Source organism: Coenobita brevimanus, chromosome 51 (genome assembly GCF_032717465.1).
Source record: "Coenobita brevimanus isolate Jiangsu-jjx chromosome 51, ASM3271746v2, whole genome shotgun sequence".
In the NCBI taxonomy this organism is placed as follows: domain Eukaryota; kingdom Metazoa; phylum Arthropoda; class Malacostraca; order Decapoda; family Coenobitidae; genus Coenobita; species Coenobita brevimanus.
In genome coordinates, this window is record NC_137004.1 from 25,151,209 (window position 1) to 25,174,423 (window position 23,215).

General features: G+C 42.1%; 1 protein-coding gene across 1 annotated transcript in view; it reads right to left on the reverse strand.

Moving 5' to 3' along the window:
- The window catches only part of LOC145400190 (uncharacterized), a 120,528-nt gene that overhangs the window by 95,509 nt on the left and 1,804 nt on the right, over positions 1 to 23,215 (reverse strand). The window contains exons 3-6 of the mRNA XM_080272703.1: positions 9,052 to 9,152; positions 7,885 to 8,016; positions 6,731 to 6,858; positions 223 to 346 (exon numbers count right to left, since the gene is read on the reverse strand). Of these exons, the coding sequence (XP_080128829.1) occupies positions 223 to 346; positions 6,731 to 6,858; positions 7,885 to 8,016; positions 9,052 to 9,152 (485 nt within the window). The remainder of the gene's footprint in view (positions 1 to 222; positions 347 to 6,730; positions 6,859 to 7,884; positions 8,017 to 9,051; positions 9,153 to 23,215) is intronic.

Genomic DNA, 23,215 nt, shown 5'->3' on the forward strand with positions numbered 1-23,215 from the left:
CCTTATCCCTCAAAAAAAAAAAAAAAAAAAAAAAAAAAAAAAAATCATAGGTGGTCTTATGCCAGGTATAGGTAACCTGTCAGTGGCTGCCTCATACCAGCACGCAAAAATAACCCACTCCCACACCCATATCAGCAGACCTCAAGAGCCGTTTCCGGAACACGCGAGAATTTGCAAGGGAACGCAGTATATGGGTCGTTATACACCAACAGTTCTACTCACGACATTAAGCCAGAGAGCGGGTCCCGTGTCCTTGGCGTAGGGGAAGAGTGGCTCGTGGTGGTGGGCAAATTTCTCCCAGGACCCGTGCATGTCGTACCCCATCAGGTTAACGTAGTCTAGGTATCTGAGGGGTACATAGGGGGTTGAGGGAGTGGCAGGGGAAGGCGAGACTAAGGGAGGGAAGGGAGACGGCGGAGTGTGGAAGGGAGGGGGAGACGCAAGGCAGAGTAGGGGAGAGGGATGTGGGGGACGAATAAGGAGGATGGATATTGGAAAGTTAGGAAATGGCGTATGAGAGTCAGGGAGGGGGGATAAAGGGGAAGGAAGGAGGTTAAGTGGAAAGGAGGTTGAGAGAGATGGGGGAGTATGTGATGTAGAGGGAGAGGAAGCAGATGTGGTTAGATGGAGAGGAGAAGCTCACCAAATTCACTTTGACAAGGGTTTTGCCTGGCAGATGATGGATTAGAGGTAGAGCTACAGCAGAGTAAAGGAGCGAAGAGAAAGGGTACAGGAAATTGAGGGAGAGATGGAGGGGAAGAGGATTGAGACGAATTTAAGAAAAAAGGGGGGATGTGAATAAGGATTATTGTGAATGTGGACAGGGTAAGAAAATGACAGGGGAAAAGGAAGAAAGTGAAGTGGGAAGAGGAAGGGGAAGGGAAGAAGGATAAATCGGAAAGGGAAAGAGGGGAATGGAAGTAAATAAAGCGAGAAGGGGGAGGGTAAAGGAAGATAATAAAATGAGAAGGGAGAGGGTAAAAGAAGATAATGAAGTGAGAAGGGAGAGGGTAAAAGAAGAAAATGGTGGGAAGAGGGTAAAGGAAGAAAGTTTATGGGGGGGAGGAGAAAGATAAATGAGAAATGAGGGGAGAAAGGAAGAAAAATAAATGGGAAACGGAAGGGAAGAGGAAGAAAAGTCAATGGAAATGGGGAGGAAAATGGAAGAAAGTGAAATGAGAAGGGGAAGGGAAATGAAGAAAGGAGAAATTGGAGTGGAAAGGGAGGGTCCATCCGGTTCAAGTTATATAGTGTACAATATGTACAGTCTAACGTAAGTGTTCGAGGATTTCATTCTTCTAATGATATGACACGACGATGGCTGAGTCTGAAGGCTGCCTTTTTGCCTTGCGCATTTATATCATTACTGGGTATTAGATTTTGACAGGAAATGACGATATATTATTAACGAAATTATTAATAAGAGATTCACCTTACGCCCAGCCACACCGTCTATTCAGAGATAGCAGAAGCGACAGCGCTCACTGTGAAGTCCATTGCACCCAGGTTCTCGAATTTACAATATTGAATATATTGCTGAGTGTACAGAACATGACTGGCAGGCAAGTGGGTGGGGCTAAATCCGGGAGGGGAGGGGGCGAGAGACAATAAGAGAGATACAAGCAACATAAAACATAAGCCCGTCTCCGGCTACACGCCTTAGAGGTAAATGCGGCTGCACCCCACCTATTTTCCTCCCATGATCCTGTTTTCGTATAGACCAATATTCCCTCATGTATCTGCTTCCTCCCTGGACCAATATCTGCCATGGACGTATTCCCTCCATGGATGCATTTTCTCTCCATGGGGGACACCATTGTCCCAGCAGACTTGTTTTACCATTAACCTGTTTTCTCAATATGAGGAATACCTATTCTCCACAAGTACCTATTTTCGCCATGGACCTATTTCCACGATGAAATATTTGTTCACGTGGACCTATTTTCACTATGGATGTATTCTCTCCATGAATCTCTGAACCCAAATACCTATTCCTCCATGGACCTGTTTCCTCCCAGTGGAGACACCTGTTCCTCACATAGACTTTCTGTATTTTCTCCAGTGGCCTTATTTTTTTTCTCATAGACCTATTACACCAGTGGACCCATTTTTAGCCAGTGTACCTATTTTCCCACTTGAGTTCATTATCTCTAAAAGAACTGTTTCTCATGAACCTGTTTACCCATGGTCTTATTTTCCCACGGACCTACCTTTCCGTGGATGTACTATAATATATTCTCCAAGGACTTATTTTCCCCCATATAGCTCTTCCCCAGTGCAGTGACACGTATTCCCCAAATGGACCTACTGTCTCTCATGGACTGGTTTCCCCATGGACGTATGACAGAGAGAGAGAGAGAGAGAGAGAGAGAGAGAGAGAGAGAGAGAGAGAGAGAGAGATGAAAAAATCGATGTATAATACACACAAACTGAAGGCTGTAATTAAAAGACTACTAAAATTTAGAATGAGGATGAGACTATATGAATAATATCTGGGAGGCAAGGGAGCGACAAAATATATAAGCAAACTGAATTTGAATGTTTTTCCTTGATCCTTACTTACTGAGCTATTTTTCCTACATTCCAGTGACCGGTCCTGACACTCAGAGGAACAATACTTGAGGACCGAACAGAGATCAGTGAAGTGGCAGAATACAGCTAAAGAGGGGACATGAGATGGGCTGGAAATGTCACTCTCTGGAACGGGCTTCGAACCTGCACTTGCCCAGCCCTCATGACCAAAGTGCGTCAATTTTCCACCCGCACCACTGCCACTACCCAATCACATTCAGGTACTGTGTTTCTTTTAAGTCGACCATAACTAAGCAACTCCCATCCGTATGATTTTTGTTATTTTGTAAACTAGTTGTAGTACAAACGGTAAGTGTATTTTTTGTAACCAGTAAACATTCATCTATCTCTATACCTGTCAGTCTTTCTTGTTAATTATCATTCTGTTCATGTATATACTGGACGAGCCAGTGGTACAGATGCTGAGACATGCAACCCGCAACAGAAAAAAACCAAGTTCGAATTTAGGGTGGACCAGATTGGCGGATTTTTTTTTTTTTTTTTTTTTTTTTTTTTCCAACAGTATAATTAGGGACCTGGTTGTAATACAAGAGAGTAATTATTGGCGCTCTTGAAGGGAACAATGAAACTTTCCCAATATAGACTGTCTGCCTTAAATACCCATGTGCAGTAAATGGGCATAATATTTATTCTCGTTATTTCTCTTCTCGTCCTTGTATGTAGAGCGAATTATTTCCCATTTCGACAGGTGCACTGTATGCACTCGAAAATCCCAACTGACAGCAGCAAGATACAGTTGTAGTCAGAAGTTCCTTATACTGCCTCGAAACTGTTAGAACCTACTGGGACTGCTAAGCTAACAGTATTATTCAAGCGGGTCGGCAGGCATGGAATCTAGTCATTAATTCGGATCCTAAGCGTTTATAGGGACCACTGACGGCAGCCATACAGTTTCGTTTACTTATGGCGAAATGCGGGGTGGCACATTGATGACAGTCCACCTCCACTCCGCCAAACAGTTTCTTGTGTGTTGTGGGGACGCCTCAGTCAGTGTTATCAGTGTCTGTCCACCTTCATTAATTCATTTCCTACGCCATACAACACAAACACGCCCACACTAGCCGACTGAACCGCCCCCGCAACACGTACGACAGTCACATGAGTTTTTAGTTTTTTAGGTTTCGCTATTTGCAGACCACCCTGTATTACGAAACTTAAATAATATCCTGGAAATTTTACTGAGCTCTGAGTTTCGTCATTGCTCGCTGATTTGTCACTGACCGTAAGGGAAGTGCATCTATATTTATGTCTAGAACTGTACATTCAGAATATTGCGAAGGAATGTACAACCAACAATTTAAATTATGGCATCTGTCTGCATATGCCTGAAAAGTAATCTCTTGGAAATTGAGAGCAAGCCAAAATGAACACACCGATGTCGGTTTTTGCGTTGGCGGATTGTTGATTAAAATTCGAAATGATTAACACGTGGAAAAAGGTCGTGGACGTTGAATATTTCCAGCATTTTCTGAGGGAATTTTGTTATGCTGTGTTGAAATAAAAAGTAGTCAGTCAGTTAAGTCCATATTATGTCTTTCCTTTTTGTTCTTGCCGCCACCGAATGATTATCTTTTTTCCCCTTACGGGAGAACTCTCGTTCCAAAGAGAAGGAAACGGTCTCTGTTTATCGCGTCGGTACTGTGACATCCTTTTTATATTATTCTCCCTACAACCAAATAATTAACAGTCACCTTAGGGAAATCTCGTGTGGTCAGTGGATTAGAAATTCTCCAATAATCCTTCAGTTAGAGGACACCATTTGTACATCTTATTCTGCTGCCATCGGATGATTTTGTTCTTTCAGATGCACCTCTCTGACTGAAGAGGTTCAAATGAGTTTAATTCCCACCTGACTTAAAGTCTGCTATTTATATACACTAACGTATAACTCTCACTCTTTGAATTACTCCCTTTTACATTTCTTTGCAGTGATTTAAAAGTGAAAGCAATTGATACGAATCTGGAGGTCAGGAAGAGGTGCAAAGTAATTCATTGTCAAAATGTATTGCACTTTCGTGGTAGAGCACTGGATCTGCGTGGTGGGCTTTCTCGTCGTTTTGCGGCATATTTCCTATAGATCAGTTGCAGAATAAAACCATACTATGTCTCCATATCCATTCCACAGCACTTCTTTATGACTAGCATCATATTCTAGCATTGATCTTTCGTAACATCATAGCACTAAAAATGGTGAGATGGCAGTAGCACATCTGGGAAAAGTGAGCAGAGTGTACTTTCAGTGGTGAATGGTGGTTAATAACTCTGACTTCTCCTTAACTTGAAATTTTAATTTCACTGTTTTGCAGTTTATTCTCAAGTACTCGCTGATTCATACGTAGACATATCAGTATATACACTCCGTATTTGACAACCATTCTTTTTTTAAATTTAGGCAGCGAGTATCTGTAAGCAGAATGTGGAGATATACTGTAAATGTCCATAACTCCGTTCTGCTAGAGAGAACCGTATCAAAGCCTGCATACAACCAGCCCGCCTACAACAGGAAAGAAAAAAGTTATTTGTCCCTTACGAGTGTTAAACAGAAAGCTAATGTTAACTTAGTACGATGGCGTCTTGTAGTTGTGCACAGTAATTTTGTTTCCTCCAGATGATTTCATTCATCTAAGAAAAGATGTTTTATACTAACTGGCTGAATAAAGCCTGTATCTAACGTCAACAGTTCGAAGTTTCCTTCTCAAGCCGAAGAGGTGTCCGATGGCAGCAAGAAAAAGTATAAATGTGGCGCGAATAGAGAGAGAGAGAGAGAGAGAGAGAGAGAGAGAGAGAGAGAGAGAGAGAGAGAGAGAGAGTTATCCGGTCGTTAAAATAAGGCTTGGACGACAGCCGCCTTTGATGTCGTAATGTTCCACTCTGGCGGCAACACGAGCAGGCTAATTAGGGACCGTAGGACATTCTAATTATTATATAGAAAGTGTCTCCCAGGAAAAACATGGGAGCATTGCCCTTGAGCTCCGTGTGATATGTTACTCGCTTTGTCTCTCCCATGGGTGCGTCATTTCTAGAATTACAATATATTCTTGAAAACTCTATACGAGATTGAGTCATGGGAACCTGAGTGTTAATACTGTGATTCACCTATTTATTACTAGCCGACTCCTAACATATTTTAGTCATACTACGAAAACAAAATTAGCTTCTCGTAACTGTCCTTTTGTTTACCGAAGCCCGTCTCCCAGTGGGAAGCATTCTCGTTGCCTTAGGAGATTTGGTCAAACCTTTTCTCAGCGATTTATTTTGTATATTGCGCCAGAATAATTGACATCGTTCTTTCTGAAGAAATGCATAGCGATATTAGAAAAAAGAAAATATTCATGAGAGCATTAAGGTGAAAACTGCAAAATAAATGGCTAAGGAAGAATTACTACGTAGTCCCAGATGACGACTATAAAAACTGTTTTTTTATTGTGGCGAAGATGCACTCGACCGGTTGATGATGATTGGCTTTGTGCAATATGTCCGAATAACTTTTACTGACCTAAATTTCCCCCTCAGATATAGATTGTCAATTAATAATGCTAAAGTGTAACCAGATTATAAAGTAATGTTGCATTCAGCCAATCATCGCCAATCTGTCAAGTGCATCTTCGCCTCGATTTAAAAAAAAAAAAAAAAAAAAAAAGTAGGTTACGGGTCAGTAACCTACCTCGTCCTAACTTCTCACATCTTAATTTACTTTCCTGTGACTCACACTGACCAGCTCTTACATTAAGCAAGTTATATCTCTTCCATAAGCTAATCTAACCATATATTTTCCTTTTCTACTCAGTCCTACTAAGCCTCACTTTACCTTACCTTACCTTACCCTCACTCACCTACCCTGCCCTATCCTTTAATGCCCTGTACCTCCCATCCCTATCTTCCTTACCCTACTTAACCTACCATGCCCTTCCCATTGTTGTCCTGTCCCACCCTATCCTGCCCTACCTTACCTTGTGCCGTTCTACCAAGCAGTGCCCAACCCTACCCTACCCTACCTTACTCTGTCGTACCGAACCCTATCTTAGTATTCCCTACCTTACCTTACCGTACCTTTCCCTGCTTATCCTCCTACCTTGCCGTGTACTGTCCTGTTCTACTCAGCCCTGCCCTTCCCTACCCTTCTCTGGCCTGTACTAACCTTCCCATGGCCTGCACGTCGTATGCTGCGTCAATGGTGAGTTTGCCAGCACTCACGGCAGCGGTCATCAGGAGCCCGTGCTTGTCGAACTCTGACCTCATCTCCTTCAGCAGCAGGGCGAAATTCACCTGGGGAGCGGAAGCATAGTCATGGAAATGGAGGCGTATGTAAGGGAGTTTAGATCTCACAAAAATGGAGTGATTGGTGTGTGTGTGTGTGTGTGTGTGTGTGTGTGTGTGTGTGTGTGTGTGTGTGTGTTTGCCAAATCAAGATCAGTGTAGTTAGAATTGTGTGGTCTCGCGTTGTTTGGTGAGATGGAAGACGTGCGAAGAGGCGAGAGTGAATTAAGGATTTACCTCAGTGTTTCTGTCGCTTGTTTTCCATGCCTGCTTCTTTTGATCATTATTATTATTATTATTATTATTATTATTATTATTATTTTTATTATTATTATATTATTGTACTGTATATTGTTTGTTTATGTCATATTCATCACTGCGTCTTTAGTCATTGTTTTACTTCCATTTTTTTTTCCTTCCATTGCTAAACCTCCTTTCATCCATTCACTTGTTCATTCATTCTGTTCTTTCTCCCATCTTGGATTCGTTCATTCATTAATTTAATCGTTCTTTCCCTTTTTTCATTGCTTCCATCCTGCTTTCCACCATTCCTTACATCACTTCTTCCTGCCACATTCTTTCTCTCCTACTTCACCTTTCGCCTTGTCTCACCCTGCCTCTCATACCTTATTTTACGCCTTCCTCCCTATGCCTCAGTTTTTATCCTGTCTCACTTTTCACACTACCTCTCCTATCTCACTTTTTACTTGCCTCTCGTACCTCATCTTTTACCTGCCTCACCCATCTCACCTTTTACATGGCGCACCCTGCCTCTCCTATCTTGCCTCTCACCTGCATCATCTTTCACCTGCCTCACACTGTCTCTCCTATCCTGTCTTTCACCTGTCTCCCTGCCTCACCTTTCTTATTTTTCACCTTCCGCACCCTGCTTCTCCAGTCTTACCTTTCACCTGCCTCACCCGGCCTCTCATATCTCACCTTTCACTTGCCTTACCTTACCTCTTTTACCTCATCTTTCACTTGCCTCACCCTGCCTCTCCTATCTCATCTTTCACTTGTCTCACTGTGCCTCACCTTGTCCTGCGCCTTGCCTCCTCTGAGCGTCGGATACTCCCAGTCAAAGTCGAGACCGTCAAAGCCATACTTTTGGAGGAAGTGAACACAGCTGGAAATGAAGGTTGACCTCGTACCTGCCGTCGACACCATCTGTGAAGGAGGGGGGGAAGTGAGAGGAGGTGGGATGAAGACGTGACACGGAAGGAGGGGGGGGGGTGAGAAATGGAAAGAGAATGAGAGGAAATTATTAGAAACGAGGAAGGAGTGAGTCCCGGAGTGAGAAGAGTGGAAATAGGGAGGGGTGAAGGGAGGGAGAGTGAGGGCTGAAAGGCAGAGTGGGAGACTAATGGAAAGGAGAGGCAAAAAAATAAATAAAAAGGAGAGAAATAAAGTGGAGTGGAATGGAGGAAGAAAGCAGGGAGGGAGGGAGAGTATCTGAAGGAAAGAAGGGAGGGAGAGAGCGGGAGGACTTGGGTGAGGAGTGGGAGAAAAAAAAAATTACGAGAGAGAGAGAGAGAGGGAGGAGGTGGAATGGTGGAGGAATTGGTGATGGCGAGCTGGATGGAAGTTGGAGGGAGGGAGATTTGAAAAAAAAAAAAGTGTTACAAAAGTTACACAGATCAATGACCACACAGACAAGAGGGAAAGAAAATAAGCTGGAAAGAAAGGAGGAAGAAAACGGAAGGAAGGAAGGAAGGAGTGGGGGGGGGAGCGTGGTTAGGGGAGGAGTGAGGCAGGAAAGGGGTGTAAGGTAGGGAAGCAGAAAGGTAAACACTTCCCTTGTCTCTACACTGTACCCCGTAAACACCTACAAATTTCTGCTTTATTCCTGTTCTCTTCAGATTATTTTTTTCAACAAATGAGGAGGCATCTAACAGTGAGGGGTTAATCAATTCTTCATGTAATATCTACAATTCGAAAAGTCTCCCCCCAAAAGAATAACATCACCTGCTGGTAGAAGTAATGAAAAATAATACAAAAGGACGTGACTGAATGGAAAGTATTAATTGTTTCATTTCCTTCCTTTTTCTATCAATGCATTCTGTCGGTACCATCACTAAGATCCCTCCACAATAGTCTCTCTCTCTCTCTCTCTCTCTCTCTCTCTCTCTCTCTCTCTCTCTCTCTCTCTCTCTCTCTCTCTCTCTCTCTCTCTCTCTCTCTCTCTCTCTCTCTCTCACTCACCTGCGAGTATTTCCTGGATCCCTCGTTCCATCCGCCCAACCCCAATAGCGTCTTTAGGGCAGGATTGATCCCCTTCAGGGCTGTAAACCTCTTGTACCCGCCTGTGGGAAGGAAGGTGGGGTCACAGACAGACAGAAAAACAGATAGGTAAACACTGGATTGATTGGATAAATGTTTGCTTGTGTATGCCTATGAGACAGATACACAGACAGACATCAAACAGACAGATAAAGACAGAAAGAAACAAGATGGATGACTGACTGAGACAGATAGAAAATGAACGAATGAATGAATGAATGTGGTCTTAGTTTTTTCATTGTGTGTGTGTGTGTGTGTGTGTGTGTGTGTGTGTGTGTGTGTGTGTGTGTGTGTGTGTGTGTGTGTGTGTGTGTGTGTGTGTGTGTGTGTGTGTGTGTGTGTGTGTGTGTGTGTGTGTGTGCATGCACTGACTTTCCTGTTGCTATGATAAGAGATTTAGGGATATAGTGTTCCGAAGTTCATGCATACAGATGAGAGAACGAGATTCATACGAGGTTCACACACAGCGACGAGTTGACCCAGTAACTCGGGAAACAAGAGTGGGAGTGAGGAGACAAACAGATGGGCACTGGGTAAGTTCTAACCTATCAGAGTGTGACTTGTTGGCCCAACGCAGTCGCTTTACTTGGTAAGAGTAGATGCCTTTTCATGTATAGACATGCACACTCCTTCGTTCGGAAAATGATGGACTCCAAAAATGAACCCTGCTTTGTCTGTGCAACAGTTTCTAAGAAAAACATCACTTTGCTTGAGCACTCACCCTCTTTATCAGCCAAGCACAGTGATGTGTCTCTTAGTTAAAACTTTTTCGCATAAAGAGCAGTGTTTACTTTTGGAATTCGATATTTTCTGACCGAGGGTAAGTAGTCTATACATTAGCATGCGTACACCGGTACTTAGAGGAGTGATTGAGTTGAACCAGCATGTCACATTATGACAGGTTAAAACAGAACCAATACCCATCTGATTCTTCTCACACAGTTGTTTATCAGGTTATAGCATGTCTTTTCTTAATGTCTGTTTCTCTGTGTGTCGGACCTCTTACACACACACACACACACACACACACACACACACACACACACACACACACACACACACACACACACACACACACACACACACACACACACACACACACACACACACACACACACACACACACACACACACAGACACACACACACACACACACACACACACACACACACACACACACACACACACACACACACACACACACACACACACACACACACACACACACACACACACACACACACACACACACACACACACACACACACAGAATACAGACAGTAATGCATACCATCATCTAAGCCAAGATCACAAGAACCTAAGCAGATAACCATCGTACACCGATAGTTTTTTCATCTCGCACACTTCCCTTGATACCTTGATACCGAGAATCTTTGAAGAATCAATTATCTCGGCTGGAGTTAAATTGTATCAACAGTAGCCAACAGAACTCAAGCAACTTGAGGAGCAAGCCTGAGATATGCTGGTTATTCTGGCAGAACTGCGTTGGTTTCGTTGGTTTAATGTTTTAACCAATGAGAAGCTGTCTTATTTATGAATTAGTTTTCCTTTATACTGAAGAATGACAAAATTGCGTCAAGCAATAATGCTGATTTAAGAAATTACTTCCACAAATACTTTCATTTACTTTTCTGTATCATCACTGAAATGCTTTATTTTGGTGTTCATACTGAATGTGCGAATGGCAAGTGGCTGGAAAACAAATTGGTAGATTTCATACATAATGCAAAACTGATGAATTGGTAAAACAGTACAGAAAATGACAAGATTATTCAGTCACACAGAAATTCGCGTGCAACTCTTCGTTGGCCATGGTTTGAACAAGTCGCCATATAACAGGTATCAGTTACGATAATGATGTATTTACCCAACTCTACAAGGCTCAACACAGAGCCACAGAATGAAGGGTTACCCCACAAGGAAAAAACAGAAGGAATGGTTAGTAAACAAAGGTAAGCTAGCAACAGACATATCGTTTCGAAGGTAAAGCTTTGCTGTCTTAAGCCTTTACGGCAGTTGTGGGAATTAGACACTTCACTGATATTACCAGTATTACCTTCAAAATATGATTATGCTTTGAAAATCATATTCTACCTGCTTTAAAATGTAGTACCACATTCCAGGCACTACAAACAAAGAAAATAACGCACTTGTAAATATAAATTACCATCTCTTCGTGCCGAAATACAGACTCCTGTTACCACATACTTTTTCATTTTATCAGTCACCTTGTGCAGAGTACACTAATCCACAGTTGTTTGACCAAAACTAGACTTTGCCTGCATAATGAATCCTAAAAATTCAACTGAAATTCGATAGGACAAGCGTTCTCGTGCGTGCGACTGGCAGTGCAGCTGTTTTTTTGTTTTTTTTCCACGGCAGATAAATCAACGGGAACACGTTGAAAACTGTTATGTTGCCTCATATGGACGGTGGAAAATGTGGCTTTATTCTCGTTTCATCCGGGAGCCATATTCGCAAAAAATATTTAACCAATTTATCCGTAATTAAACCAACATAACAACTCTTGTCAAAAAATAACCTTTTTAGCAAAATTCGCCTATTATTCACTCTAGTTTGGGTATGAAGCAGTTTGTGTATGTATGAGTGAATATAATGATATAAACAGCATTGTAGGTATATTCTTTGGCACAAGAAAGTTTTTGAGTATGGCTCCAGACGATTTTTCTCAGCATAAGAAAGGTGCCTCGAACTAAAGAGACTAAGCAGCAACAAGGTCAATTTACTGAGGTACCACTGACTTGAGCCGAGTGTCTCTACTTGTCTTATTCCCCTCATCCCCTATAACACAGACACACGTATTCTCAGAAGGCATCCCAGCAGCTCTTCCTTAGCGATATATTTCCTGCTGCCTCCATACTAAACTTAGGCAGCTTAAGAAAAAATCTGTCGCGATGATGGCGTAAAGTCGAACATGCCCCAGACAGCCTTAATTCCCCATAAAGGTATTCTCTCTCTCTCTCTCTCTCTCTCTCTCTCACACACACACACACACACACACACACACACACACACACACACACACACACACACACACACACACACACACACACACACACACACACACACTGATCGCTGGGTCAGTGGACACCGCTCGCTGTCTCAGTGGTAACACTCTCGCCTGCCATCTGGTAGACGGGAGTTCGCGCCTGCTCCAGTTGTGAAAAATTTCACTGGCGAAGCGGGTGGTTACTGTCCTCCTTGAGCATGGGGATGGGTGTGTGCGTGTGTCAAGGTCACAGCCTTGGCCTAGATCCGACTGTATGAGCTCTCAGCTCTCTTCCGGAAGGGTTGACTATCACGCCCCTATCACGTGATCCTGACCGAGCCGACCCGGTAAATTACACTTTAACCTTTCACTACCAGCACTAGTTTTAATTTTATTCTTGCTGTTGCCAGACGGGTTTATTTACCATAGGGCACATCCTTCGTAGTGAAGTGCTTGAGCATGAGCTTGTAATTTAAAGTCGAAATGTGTGTGTGTGTGTGTGTGTGTGTGTGTGTGTGTGTGTGTGTGTGTGTGTGTGTGGTGTGTGTGTGTGTGTGTGTAAATCTCAAAACCATATCAGTTTCATAAACACTACATATTGCTCAGAAGCATCTTAGTTCCCGGAAAAAAAAAAAAAAAAAAACGAGATAAGCGTAATGAATAACTTGTTCCCCTCTGGCAGTTGCGGAAAATTAAGAGAGGAGTTTGAAGGCCAAATACCTCCACAAGAGCTAAAGTAACTTGGGGTAACGATGGTAATCTGGGGTAACGGTGCTCTTATCAGTCACTTATATGGCCTGTTGGGGGATCAGCGTGAGAGTTAATAAGTTTGCTAGTGACTTAATAAGAGGGTAGTGCATGTGGATGGAGAGAGAGAGAGAGAGAGAGAGAGAGAGAGAAACACTCTTCGGGAATACTTAGTAAATACAAAGATGAGCATTAAAGATTTTACAGTGATAGTACGTTGGTTTTTTAGTAGTGGCATAGCAGAAATGTATGTACTGGATAATAATAATCACAGCAACAACAACAATAACAAAAAAAAATCATCATCCTCATCATCATCATCATCATCATCATAATGATAATAATAATAATAATAATAATAATAATAATAATAATAATAATAATACTGTAATAATAAAAATAATAATAATGATGATGATGATGATGATGATGATGATGATGATGATGATAATAATAATAATAATAATAATAATAATAATAATAATAATAATAATGTATTACCATTATCATTACAGTTATCATTATTTATAATTATTATTGTTGTTGTTGCTGCTGTTGTTGTTGTTGGTTGTGGTGGTGGTGGTGCTTTTAAATGTCAGTTTCGCCAGAAGTGACTGAGTGTAGGAAGGAGGTTGAAAGCCACACACAGACCTGGATTAAGTCTGCTGCAAGTAGGCCAGAGAAAGACTTAACCTGCCTTGCCCTTAACTCCCTCAGTCAGTGTCGTAGCTTTGATTACATTCTTGCATTCTGGAGATCATTTATTTATTTTTTTATTTATTTGGAAGTGATTTCTGAGCTGCATTAGTTAGGCAGAACTTATATTAAACCATTCATTGCCAGGCGAACCTAGGGAACGTACAATGAAATTAGGAAGGATAAGCTTAGATACTGGCGTCACCGTACTGGGGCTATTAATATAACCATAGACCTGTGTATCTGGTATCAGTGGCGTTGACTGACTGTAACTGTTGACTTTGGTGCCTTCTGATACAGGTCGAAGGCATGGCAGTACTGCAGAGCACAGTCATTGAGAAGGCTAGGAGATATCGTACTATGCCGTTTTTACTCTAACCTAATCAAAGATCGCCGTCTCTCCCTCTTGACTACTGAGTTCTAGCAATATATTAGCAGTAGAATATGATGCTGCAGCTTACGAATAAATGCTGTGGAAAGAACGTAGGACCATGACCTTATCTTATTCTGCCACTGAAGTACGTGATAAAAATCGCCAAGTTAAGATAAAAGAACAATAGTGTGCAAAGCTTTTACCTCTCATACCAGAGAGGGACATTTTTTGTTTATTCCTGAGACCATCTAACAATTTTATTCCAGCTTTTTAAACCAGGGCTGTTATAAATAGCTTCAGCTTACCACTCACTACAAGTGGGCTTGGCGAAGCTGAATAAAATCACCTGACTATAGCAAGAATAGAACAGTAAATAAGTCATGTGTTGAAACATGCTGCTAATTAATATTAATAACACGTATGGTACAGTAAAGAATATTTTGCTGATTCACATATTAATGTATTTCGTATGACGTTATAATACATTATGAATGTGTATAATTCACAGAAACAAACACAAAAATATCATGTCCTGCCCACGCTTCACTGTACGCACATCGCCGTACTGTAAAGGCCAATTAAATACAGTACAGTATCTGCATATTATTGTTCTAGAAAACCTGGATTGAATTTCTCTCTCTCTCTCTCTCTCTCTCTCTCTCTCTCAACACACACGCACATACATACGAGTACACACAAGTGCTTCCGGTGCCCACCGAAACTCATTCTAAAATTTGTGCGAACTCGCTTCCTCCCCCTCTCACACACACACACACACACACACACACACACACACACACACACACACACACACACACACACACACACACACAACACCTCTCCACCACCTCCCACGTCCGAGACACACACACACACACACACACACACACACACACACACACACACACACACACACACACACACACACACACACACACACACACACACACACACACACACACACACACACACACACACACACACACACACACACACACACACACACACACACACACACACACACACACACACACACACACACACACACACACACACACACACACACATTCTGTCAACACGCACTTACTCTCTCTCAACACCTCCCACGTCCGCCCCTCTTCCCTTTGTGCCTCCCCGTCTTCCATACCCTCTCTGTTTCCACGCTCCCCCCCTCCCCTTCTCTCACTGTATCTCTCTTTTCATTTCTTTCCTCCATGTCCCTCCGCCTCTCCATTCCCCCTCTCTCACAGTTCCTCTTCATCTCTTACTCCTTTTCCCTGTCCCTCTCACTTCATCCTTTGATCCCTCACCCTTTTCTTTCCCACTGTCCTTCTTCATATCCTATTTCCTTCTTACTTCTCCTTCTAGTCCATTTCTCCCTTACCACATTCCTTGCCCTCTCCCCCTTCCTCTCCAGATGTTTTTCATACCACCCATTTCTCTCTCTCTCTCTCTCTCTCTGTCAGTTTCCATATCCTTCGCTCCACTTTCCATTCTCCCCCTCCCTTTGCCACCATTCTCTCTTTTCCTTTACAGATATCTCTCACTACTCCCCCTCTTCATCTCTCTAACCCTCTTCACCTGCCACTTCTCGTCTCCCTCTCACCTACCATCCACCTACCACGAAGCCCACTTCAGTTCACCCCTTGTGTTCCCTCCTTGAGGCGTATTCACAAAGTATCTTAACCAGTCCCTGCAGTGAAACAAGCTATCATTGCGGTTATTTATTATCATAAGGCATTTCGTTTTATCGTATATTTACCTCGCCCGGGACCGAGTCCGGCAAAGCATTGTTTTTGGTCGAGTTCTTTTTTGTTTGTTTGTTAACAAAATTACGGAAAAACGACTGCATGAAATTGCTCAAAACTTTTGGGATAAGTGGGAACTGGTCCCAAAAGGAAGTGATTAAATTTCGGAGGTAACAGAGTGATCCTGAGAAGTCAAAATCAAGGTCACGTATTTTCAGAGGGCTATAACTTGAAACCGGTTGAAGATAGAGATTTTTACTATTATCAGCATTCAGGAACTCCCATATGGGTTTTCATTTGGCACCAAGACATTTGACCTTGAGTGATCTTGAAAGGTCGAGCTCAAGGTCACTGATATTCAGGGGACTATAACTCTAAACTGGTTGCAGATAGATATTTACTATTATCAGCTTATAGGAAGTCCCGTGTGGACATTTAATTGGTACCATGACCTTTGACCTTTAATGACTTCGAAAGGCAAGACTCAAGGTCACGGATATTCAGGGGGCTATAACGCGAAACTGGTTTAAGATAAGAGATATTTACCATTGTCACGATATAGAAAGTCTCATATGGGCTTCCATTTAGCACCATGACCTTTGACCTTGAGTGATCGGACGAGGTTTGTTTAGTATTCATTCACCTGTTTGCTATAGTATTCATTTTGCTATTTTTTTTATTTTCTCTATATGAGTACGGATGTAAATGTAAACAAAATAATTTCTCAGGACTTAGGCTGTGAGAAAGTTTATACATGAATAAAATTCCTGGCTTTGATATGGATGTTGTATTCAGTTAACTTCTATGTACTGTATATTTTTTACACACAGAATTCCTTTATAATATTTCTTTAATAAAAGGAAGTTAAGAATGAAGTGTTAGGGTATTTCTAAAACCGTGTCCATCTTCTGCCCTGTAAGCCATCAGGGTAACCTGATTTCTTGATGATGAGGTGTTTGGAAAATCAGAACTTTATCGCATTAGTTACTAAATGTTATTATCTTGGAGAGAGAGAGAGAGAGAGAGAGAGAGAGAGAGAGAGAGAGAGAGAGAGAGAGAGAGAAAAAAAAAAATTGCTTTTTTTTTTTTTATACAGATACACTGCTCACAAAGACTTAGGATAGGGGGAGAAGTCTTGCTCCCAGATTTTTACAGTCAGATAAAAAGAGAAAATCTCCTCCCACTTAGCTCTGCCCAGCTCAGAACCTTAAAAAAAAAAAAAGAAAAAAAAAAAACTCAAAAGGGAAACAATCTTCCTTTTAGGGAATTGCATAGACCAGTGATATTGGACGGCATTGCACAGAAGACGGCAGAAATTCGCTTCGTTATCCTGTATGTCATCTCGTAATTCTGTATGGCAAAGAGTTTACTGATATAATTTAAATAATTACATATAATAATTGTTATTTATTTACTACGTTAAATGGATTTTTTGCTTGTAACAAATTAAGTCTCATTTTATACTGGTTTGCTTGAAACGAAAATATGCCGTCGACTGCACATGGTATCTACTGTAATATAGTATAGCACTAACCGTGTGTGTGTGTGTGTGTGTGTGTGTGTGTGTATTTTGGGCAGCCGAAACTACACATTCAAATCGCATCAAAATTGGCACAAAAATCGCAAAAAAATCGCTGATGTGAAAAAACTTAGTCCCATCACGATTGAAAAACGTTTACTATATTTAATGAGCGATCTCATTTTGACCAAAAAACGCTGCTTCCGAAGCCCGGCATAGGATATCCGTAGAATTTTTTGCCCAGAGGTAGAACTAAAATAAACTGTGTGTCTGTGTGTGTACTTCGGACTTGCGTTCGGACAACTTGGGTTCCATTCCCGAAGCTGCAAATAACACGATCATTTGGTTAGCTACAAAAAATCCAAGGGACAACGTTACACTAGAACAGCACATAAACGCGAGAGCCCTCCGCAGGAGCAAGTGCGAGGGGCCAGAAGGGGCCACGAGCACTTGTTCATGCTAATATTAAAAGAATGCCATCATTTTATCCTCCTAAAACCACTCTGACACCGTTCTGGTATGCAAAGTCATACTGCCGCCATTTTTATTTGCCTCAGCATTACTCCCTCCATTCAGTTCTACTCACACAATTCTGCCACCATTCAGCTTCACCACTATAATACTGCCACCATTCAGCTTCACCACTATAATACTGCCAGCATTCAGCTTCACCACTATAATACTGCCACTATTCAGCTTCACCACTATAATTCTGCCACCATTCAGCTTCACCACTATAATACTGCCACCATTCAGCTTCACCACTATAATACTGCCAGCATTCAGCTTCACCACTATAATACTGCCACCATTCAGCTTCACCACTATAATACTGCCAGCATTCAGCTTCACCACTATAATACTGCCAGCATTCAGCTTCACCACTATAATACTGCCACTATTCAGCTCCACCACTATAATTCTGCCACCATTCAACTCCACCACTATAATACTGCCACTATTCAATTCCACCACTATAATACTGCCACTATTCAGCTCCACCACTGTAATACTGCCACCATTCAACTCCACCACTACAGTATAATACTGCCACCATACAACTCCACCACTATAATGCTGCCACCATTCAACTCCACCACTATAATGCTGCCACCATTCAGTTCCACCACTATAATACTGCCACCATTCAGCTCCACCACTATAATACTGCCACTATTCAACCCTGCCTCTATAAACTGTCAACATAAAATCTACCACTATAATTTATTTCCAGGCGAATCAACCACAATAATGCTATCTATTAAATATGTTACAGTCCAATCGCCACACTGGTCGATCATTACAATACTATACCCTTTTTATTCTAATTTGGCCTAAGACTGCCATTTTCTCCACCCGGCATGCTGAGTTGTATCAGTAAATTAACAATAGCACAAAGAAGTGTTATGGAAATAATATAGATCCGTAGTATTGGCTTTTTACTCCATTGACCTACGTGGAAAAAGCTGCATATGACGGAAAATCTTGGCCAAGTCATTCTAAAATCCGTATAGTCTCTGTTATACCCGTCATTCATTAGCCTACTCGCCGTAATAATATACACTGTACCACAGTGGAGGGTAACAGGGAATTAGTACTGTTCTGGAAAATAGTTGTTGACTCTCTCTCTCTCTTTCTCTCTTGTATCCATCCTTCCTTTCATTTTCCTCTCTTTTTCGTTACTTCATCTCCGTCTCTTCTCTAATCCTTTCCTCCTTCTCTCCCTCTCCCCTCCGATACTTTTATTTCTTCGTTTATTTCTTCTCACTTTCTCTCCCCTCTCTCCTCTCATTCATTCCTCGCTCCTCCCATTTTTTTCGACTCCCCCTGAGAAGGCGGCTTGGAGCCTATAATAAATGATTCATCCCCTCTCCACCTGCCCCTCCCTTGGTGTATTCCCAGCACCTCTCTCCATCAGGCCTCTTGGTTTTTGTAAGTTCGTGTTTTCTTTCCCGTCTTAGAAATTTTCAGCTGCTCCCAGTTTCTTCCAGACACTCCCAGTTCCTCCTAACATCTCCTAGTACCTCCTAAGTACTCACACTTCATCCTAACTTCTCCCATTTCGTCCCAGACGCTCCCAGTTCCTCATAGTTCCATCAAGTTCCTCCCAGTCACTCCTAGTTCCTCTAAGTTGCATCAAGTTAATCCTAGTCACTGCTAGTGCCTCCCAGCACAATCCTGCTGAGAGCCTCCCTGTTGCGCAAGACATCATGACGGGGCTGAGGGCTTAGGGTATTTTACCTGCTTTATCATTAAGCTCAAGCGAACACCGCGCGCGCGCGTGCGTGCGTGCGTACGTGCGTGTGTGTGTGTGTGTGTGTGTGTGTGTGTGTGTGTGTGTGTGTGTGTGTGTGTGTGTGTGTATATACACCTGTTCTTGTCCCCAGCCAGCCTAATTGCCAATACCTCTTAAGACACTCCACCTCATCTTATCGATATTATTTTCCTTCCCTCTTATCTCCTCCCTTAATCTCTTTCTCTCTCTCTCTCTCTCTCCGCTCCTTAAATATGCAGATTCCAACTCCATATTCCCAAACTTCTCTCGCAGACCTCCTACAGAGAAATGAGAATAAGAGGGTGAGGGTAGAAGTGATCAAGTCAATTGTTTCTATGCATCATCAAACTACGTACTGAAGTGTGCGGAGGGCAGGGAAGGGAAGCGGAGTGTGGTAGTGAGGGGGAAGAGTGATGCGACAGAGGGGAGGCAGAGAAAGGAAGAGGAAGATGGAAGGTGAGAAGAACGGATGTAGAAAAAGAAGTGTGGGGAAATGTGAATGCAGTTAGCAACTTAAGGGAATGAGAGAGAGAGAGAGAGAGAGAGAATGTGTGTGTGTGTGTGTGTGTGTGTGTGTGTGTGTGTGTGTGTTTGTGTGTGTGTGTGTGTGAACTAGATACCTGACAACAATATTAATCTGATTTTAACTAAACTTGGTGAAAGGGCTGAAAGGGAGTCAGGGGGATCGGGACATTGTTTTGAAGAATAATGAGTTAAAGATCAAGGTCACAGGGCAACATCAAAACTTCGACGAACTAAAAATTTTGATACTGTGTCCCAAAATTACTCGTGTGATGCAAATTGAGTCTTTTTGCATGAATATAAAATGAGTAGTGAAATATTAATGTTCCTGATATGTAGCATCACCACGGCCATGCAGTGTAAAAAATGATCCATGCAAATTGAAACCATTAGTATGATCAATGAACGTGCAATGGCGAATATATATATATATATTTTTTTAAGCAACCCCCTCCCCCCATAGTTTTTTAAGTTACCTCCTTTCTTCTACCACTTACAACTTTCTCGCCATTCACAACTTTCCCCATTGACAGCTTTCTCTTTCCATCCACAACTTTCCCTGTACATTTACAATTTTCTCTGTCTATTCACAACTTTCTCCAATCCATTCACAAGTTGATCTCTCCATTCACAACTTTCTCCAATCCATTCACAACTTTCTTTCTCCATTCACAGCTCTCTCTATCCATTCACAACTCTCTCCTTTCACAACCTTCTCTATCCATTCACAGCTTTCTTCATTTATTCACAACGTTTTCTATCCATTCACAAATTTCTCTGTCCATTTACAACTTTCCGTATCCTCTGATCCCTTCCATTGTCTCCCCTCACCCCTTTCCGTTCGCCCCATTTTCTCCACACACCCCTTTCTCTACACTTCCCTCTTCTCCTCACTTACCTCTTTCTCTCCACTTATCCCTTTCTTGCCACTCGCCTTATTACCTCCACTCACCCCTTTATCTCCCCTTATCCCTATCTCTCCACTCGCCTCTTTCTCTCCACTCGCCTCTTTCTCTCCACTCGCCTCTTTCTCTCCACTCACCCCTTTCTCTCCACTTACTCTTTCTCTCCACTTACTCTTTCTCTCCACTTACTCTTTCTCTCCACTTACTCTTTCTCTCCAGTTACCTCTTTATCCTCACTTTTCCCTTTCAGTTCACTCGCTCAATTCTCTCAACTCATCCTACTGTCGCCACTTACCTCTTTCTCTCCACGTATCTCTTCCTCTTAAATAACCCCTTTCTGTTCATTTACCTCGTCCTCTCCCGTCACCTCTTTCTCTCCAGTCACCTCTTTCTCTCCACTCACTCCTCCAATACACTCACCACCTTCACAAAGTCCTCAACGTCCACTCGCCTTTACAAACCTCCCCCAACACATCTCCTCCCCTCACCTCTTCCCCTCTGATACATCCTCCAACTTATCACCTACCCTCATCCACTTTCGTCTATTACCTCTCACTTAAGGTCGTATTTTAGGTGGTTATTGCGATTTTGTGACACGTCTTCCCCTAGCGATATATTCTCCACACTACATGCAGTATCCCTCTTGTACAGGATATTGCTGAAGGCAAACTGTGCCGATATTAAAACAATATAAACTAGAATCGCACTCAGTAGAGCACATATATACCTCCGTCATCAACATCCATGCAATATTCTCTGAAAAATTAACGAAAATGTCGAAAAACACCCTATCTTGCAATGTTAAAGAAAGTGAAAAAAAAAAATCCTGGATCAGCACATTTATCCGGATCCGCATCAAAATTTCATGGAATCTATTCTGGGCCAAGGCCCAGTTTCCTACGAGGTTTCGTGGAAATCCGTCCAGTGTTTTTTGTGTAATCTTGCTCACAAACCAACCAGCCAACCAACAAACAAACGGACAAAAGTGAAAACAACCTCCTTGGCGGAGGTAATAAGCATTCGAGAAAAGTTTTTGGTGTGAGATTAAAGTACATCGGTACGGACGAGGTGCCACGAAACCTCCTGTGCCACCTAGAATATGGCCTTTAAACCATAGCCAAATAAATGAGTGTCTCCCACAAATGTCTCCCAGTTCCCAGCTGGACTGTTCTTTTTGCATCCATGCTGCTGTTTTCTTTTACTGTCATTTTCACACTTAACTGTACAGGTGTTACGTAGGTGTTGCACTCTCTCATTGCTTATTCTCGTTATTTTCCTCAAATGATTTTATTCAGCTTATAAGAGACGTCTCAGATGGGAACGGGTTAGTCAGAGCCTTCATCAGTCCCTTCACTAGTAAGACGTTCTTAAGTTGAATAGCCTAACAAAAACCATCAGAGCTTTCTTACACAGAAACTTTTAAAAATCTGTAATACAAGAATTAATGTTTAATATCATGTATGGAGATGTTGGGATGGCAGTTCCTCAGAAACCATTGAAACAAGGTCGAGGCAGTAAAACCACATGTAAACCTCTCTCTCTCTCTCTCTCTCTCTCTATCTATCTATCTATCTCTCCACTCCTATCCGTGCCATTATCGTGTAGCATAAGTGCACCCGAAAAGTCTTATGATAATAATATGAATATTAACCATTTGTGAAGTGCACAAAGATACGAAAAAAAGCAGTAGGGATGGGATTATATGTCGCTTTGTTTCGTCCTTGTTCCGATGGTTATTGATGCACTGCTGTGCGTACATCTTCATGCATTTTATTAAATGCTTTTTTATACTTGTAAATGTCAAAATCAGTTATTTCCTCGTGGTTTACACCTGCTTTACAAGCTTGCAAACAAAGCAGTTGACTGTATACAGTCGTCATAGTATAAACAAGTATAGTATGTAACTCTCTGGATATTATTATGGAAAGTGGACAAATTAGTTACTCTGTGATCTCCAGACTGGACTTGATGCTGTCATACACTCCTCCGTCAGAATTCACAGGAGTTGTTTGTTTTCTTTCAATCAGAAGTGTGGTGTATAAGATGTGGCTGTTAGGAATACAGAATGGCCATCGTGATCGTCCTGCTGTAAAGAAATTTGTCTGAATGCCGGAGGCATTTTGTTTTCAGTTAGTCCCGGTGATATAACACTTGGGGAATTCTTGGCCACTGTTATACATAATTCTCACACATACTTTCATTGCGGCTAAGCAATCCATCTACTAAATGATAGTTGTTTTTTTTATTGAAAACGTGTCCATAATCACGAG